The 4,929-nt window shown below is 39.8% G+C and overlaps 1 protein-coding gene across 1 annotated transcript in view; it reads left to right on the forward strand.

Annotated features, from left to right (window-relative positions):
* elp2 (elongator acetyltransferase complex subunit 2) overlaps window positions 1-4,929 on the forward strand; it is a 36,288-nt gene that overhangs the window by 18,345 nt on the left and 13,014 nt on the right. Inside the window, exons 13-15 of the mRNA XM_005932931.3 lie at window positions 1,617-1,808; window positions 2,015-2,084; window positions 2,234-2,329. Coding sequence (XP_005932993.1) covers window positions 1,617-1,808; window positions 2,015-2,084; window positions 2,234-2,329 — 358 coding nt within the window. The remainder of the gene's footprint in view (window positions 1-1,616; window positions 1,809-2,014; window positions 2,085-2,233; window positions 2,330-4,929) is intronic.

Consider the following 4,929-nt stretch of genomic DNA (forward strand, 5'->3'; position numbering starts at 1 on the left):
TTTTTAACTCTGTAATGCACAAGGAGGCAGTGCAAGGCTCTCTTGGTTCTTGGTTTTTTATTTTTGGACTCATTGAAAAGGGGTAAAAGATGATTGACTAACTCCAGTGTATCACAGCAGTCCAGTTTAGATGTAACAAAACATGCACAACATCCACAGTATTTTTTTTGTCTCTCAGATGTCAAATTTGTGTTAAAGATTATCCCAAGGTTCTTAACTTGTGGTGAACCACATGATTAATGACTTACTACTTCTCAGGCCCCAGTCACACAGGCTTAGAGACCAGTGGGAGGTCTTACATTTCAGGGAATGGTACTTTATACAGGAATGCTATGGGGAATGTGTGTACTCTGCACACTTTTTCAAGTTTCACTCCAGCTCAGAGAAAAAATGGCAAGTGTGCGCAAGCCAGAGTCTTCCATGCAAACAAGGGGCAACTGCAGCAGTCTGCTTGCCATCAAAGTAATCACAGGAATGATTTCATCCAGTATCTGGCAGCGATTAGATGTTAACAGGAGTTGCTGACCATGACTGTGTGACTTTAGAATTAAATAAAATTGCCAAATGGTAATCTTTGTCTAGTGATTTGGATACATGTTAAATCTCACATTGTCGTGAAATAAAACCGTTCTGATTTCTACGTGTCTCCTCATTCAGTGGCAAGATTAAAGAAATAGGTGCCCAGTTATTAACAGTACAGTAATATTTCAGTTTAATTATACTTTGCTCGCTCTATATGATGAATGCTTGGGATACACTGATAATAGAAAACATACCCATCAAAAGTTCATATTCCTTACAGTAAATTCAGATTTAATTAAGATTTAGAATTTTAGTTAAAAAACGACTACTTGTGGCCGCACTGCATTTATTTTTTTTCATCATTTAATATATGAACCATATTTCATGCACTTGTATTTAATGAATATCGTTGCCATTCAAATGATTTGCTTCGTCTTGGCTCGTCCTAACAGTTGCTACTTAGCGTGTTGTTCTTTTTTGGCGTAGGCCGTTTGCCTTGTCCCTTATGGGATATATATGCAGGTTCTAATGTATTATTCTTTCCATTTTTTTTAAATGTCTTTAGGCTATATCTAATTTAGTTTCAACACTATATATATTCTAAGATGACTCAGCTGGGACTGAAACCAATATTGCAGTGGGGTAATATATTAAAGTAAAAGATTACACTTCTAAATTGCCAATATAGTCATCCACCTAGCATTTTAGAAGCAGGGCAAGACATACCAGTTTAGCATTCAGTTGGGGTAGAAACATTTGTAGTCACGCTTCCTGCTTCCACTACATTATTCAAGATGCCAGTTTGGATTATTGCCACAATACCACCTGATTCTAGTGCCAAATGAAATCTAGTTATCACAATGGAGGCTTCCATCGTCCCCTGTGAGAACACTTTGGATCTTAAGCTGGAAATGTTTCACTTGCACGAGAGAATCAATGGTGTATTTGGCGTCGTTTCAAAGGCCTGGGTTTTGGGCCAAGAAAATAAATCCCCAAACATCAGAGATCTATCGAAAAGGGAGGCACTGCCCAACGCGACCAAATGAACAGAGCCACGTGTTCAGCATATGTTTTTGTGGCTGTCATCACTGCAGGTCACGTGGCATGAAATCTCTCGGCCGCAGATCCATGGATACGACATGCAGTGTCTGGCCATGATCGGGAGGTTTCAGTTTGTGTCTGGAGCTGATGAGAAGGTCCTGAGAGTATTTCAAGCACCTCGTAACTTTGTGGAGAACTTTGCTAATATATCTGGGACTTCAAAAGAAACTCTGTTAACATCCAGTGTAAGTGTTCGGCTAAATGTGTGTCTAAAGAATATTTGATTTTATTCTGAAGGTATATTATTCCCATTGGTGGAAATGTTTGGAATTAAATCTTACGAAAGCTTTATTCTCTGAAAAGTACTTAATGGACTGTTCAGTCCCCTTAAAAAGCCTTTGCAGTCTCTAACACATGAATATACCTTCTGCGTTTGTTTCAACTATGTCAGGACTCTGCCGACCTCCCAGAAGGAGCCAGCACACCTGCCCTCGGGCTGTCCAACAAGGCTGTATTTCAGGGTAAAATAAAAAAAAATTACACCGCAGTTTTGTTTGATGATTTCCATCAAAAATCAATTTCGCTTCACTCTGTAGTTTGAGAAAGCTTATTCATATGCGGGTTTGTTCATCGCTTTTGCATAATGTAACAGTATAATTTCAATTTCCAGGTGACCTTGTGCCGAAAAACAAAGAAGAGGGGGAGCAGTTCAACAGGGTATCTGACCAATACCAGGAGTCTTACTTCCACCCACTCAACCTGACAGGTACTGCTGCATGATCTACACTTTCAAGTATTTTTACAGATGACCTAGTCTCACTTAAAATGTGGTAAACCTCTCTGATAAATAATTTTGAAGCCAAAAGGGCATCCCTGTTTCCCTCTAGAGTCTAAAAGCCTGAGTCATACTCGTCATTTAAGAGTTTGAGAGATATGCCTATTGCTGGTTGCTCTTATAAGAGCCGATGATATGCAGTTAGTTAGAGTTTTATTTATAGAGTCCACTGTGTTTTCTCTTGGGGAGGTCGGCTGCTGAAGGCTGATGGTATCACAGCAGGAGAAAGTTTGGAAAAAGAAGAGCGGTCTGGAGCCAGTAATGCGAGCAGAAGCAACAAGAAAATAAATTAATAAAGACAGGAGCCAGAAAAAAAGTTTGAAAACTGATCATTTAAAAACAGAGAAGGTTTAAAACGGTCACGGAGGAAAAGGAAAACTAGGGGAACAAAAGAGAAGGTAATTGTAGGAAACAGGCAAATGGGAATTGAACGAGAGTCAAATGAAAAGAAAGTAGTGCAGCCTTTTAAAACCCCTGGGCTAGAGGGTGTCAAGGGCTGTCATCAGCATGATTGAAGCCACTCCTTAATCTGCAATGCTAATTAGAAAGCGGGTTTATGTGATTGCAAAGTTTAAGTATTGATGACCCTGGGCTATGTCGGGAGCAACCAAGTGTGGAGACCGCTGTTAACAATGCATTTTTACTTGTTTGATTGGGTTCTGCGGGCAAGGAGAGAAATGAATAATCAGGCTAAAGGGGAGCCCATGTCCGATAGCAAAAACGCAAAAAGTGCAGCTATCGACTACATGCCTCAGAAAGGGAAACTGAACTTGTGCAGATCCGGTGATGTGAGGGAAAGAGTTGGGCATCATTTAATCCCCCATGAACACCAGCAAATGTTAAGAAACACACAGTAGAAAGAAACAGGTTGTTATTGCAAAATAATGTGTTGCTTTTAGGGTGATGGGTTTTATTTCTCAGGATTTCATGCAATTAAATGTAAACATGCGAATGTGAGACATTGTCTTGAGCTGATTATCATGTTCTTAGCGTTTCTCCTTTTCAGTCTGTATCATAAACCTTTTTGAAAGGGGATAGTCACAGACTTCTGTCATAGTTACAGCCTAACCACAAACCCTTCTGAAACACTACACCCTAACCTAATGTGCACCAGAGCTCCTTCAGTGCGAGACTGCTGCATCCTCGATGCATGTCCTTCCTCCCTGCAGCTGTCAGACTGTACAATCAGAACTGCTCCCAACAAACATAGATGTTTACATCTGCGCTGTAGCAACTTCTACTGTTATAACTGCGCATTACTTTTCTCAGCTTGTATATACACTAACTTATTGGACGTTACATGTCTACTTTTTAATGCACAGGTACAATACACAATCTGCACTTTTCTAATTATTCTTAAGTATTTAAACATCTTTCATTATCCTGCCCTGTTTGCACACTATCTGTACGCTAATAAACAGCTTGAGTCTAGGTTGAATTTAGACTAAAGCTTAGTTTTAGTCTAAATTCCAATTTTCTGAGAGCATTTGAGTGTGCCTACCTAATGTCTGAAAGTGCAGCCTGTTCACAAGTTAAGAAAACAAAATTTGGCAAGAGCCGGAGACACCTGTTTCCAGTCTCCCTCTCCCCCAAAGAACTCCTTTGAATTCTAAAAAATATATTATAATTTTATTTTCTGCAAATAGTATAAAATCTTAGGATCAGATTTTTTTTCTTATGCTCAACAAACTTTCTGGTGAAGTGTTAACAAACTGAATAACAAACTTGTTATTCTGATTTCTGCAGTTTAAAAGTCTTTGGGTTTCTTACATCTCTGCAGCATCGGACATCAACAGAATCAAAAAACATTGCCACTCATTTATTCACACCACATCTGGAAGCTGTTTAATTACCTTCAGAAATTATCCCTGACTTGGAGACGGGATCGATCAGGATCTGAAAGCAAATGATGATGTGTGCTTAGTCACAGTTTGTAATCTACGGTCTCGTAATCGTCTTATTCAGTCTACTAAACTCTGAAGCGTGTGTGTTTACATGCCTGTAACTATCAAAGCAGCTATTAACACGTAGCTGTGTCCCAGTGTAGCTACTGAGTGTGGTACATTATGTTCCGCAAATACTAGTGATGTTGTTTCTGAAAGGGCTTTACTAAACCCCCTTATAATCCTTTAAGGTCTTTCTTTGCTCTTTAATTTGTGTGGATTCCAGATACACATTTAAATTCAGATTATAACAGTCATTCCTTGTTTATTCAGCTGATTGTTGATTATTTTTGAACAACTAAGATTTCAGGGCATTACAAATAACAGCAAACTATTTTGTGTGTGTGTGTGTGTATGTGTGTGTGTGTGTGTGTGTGTGTGTGTGTGTGTGAGGCTCACGGGCTTCCTGAAGGGCAGCAGGATCTGCCGTCGGAGAACGTGGAAGTAGTTTGCAGGCGTTGAGCAGTTCACCACGATCCAGTTACAGTCGTAGAGCTGACGCACGGCGAGGTCCTCGGTGATGTTCTGAGGGACAGAAACCAGCATCAAAACACACACACACACACACACACACACACACACACACAC

Source organism: Haplochromis burtoni, unplaced genomic scaffold (genome assembly GCF_018398535.1).
Source record: "Haplochromis burtoni strain Fernald_Lab_line unplaced genomic scaffold, NCSU_Asbu1 Contig_163, whole genome shotgun sequence".
Classification (NCBI taxonomy): domain Eukaryota; kingdom Metazoa; phylum Chordata; class Actinopteri; order Cichliformes; family Cichlidae; genus Haplochromis; species Haplochromis burtoni.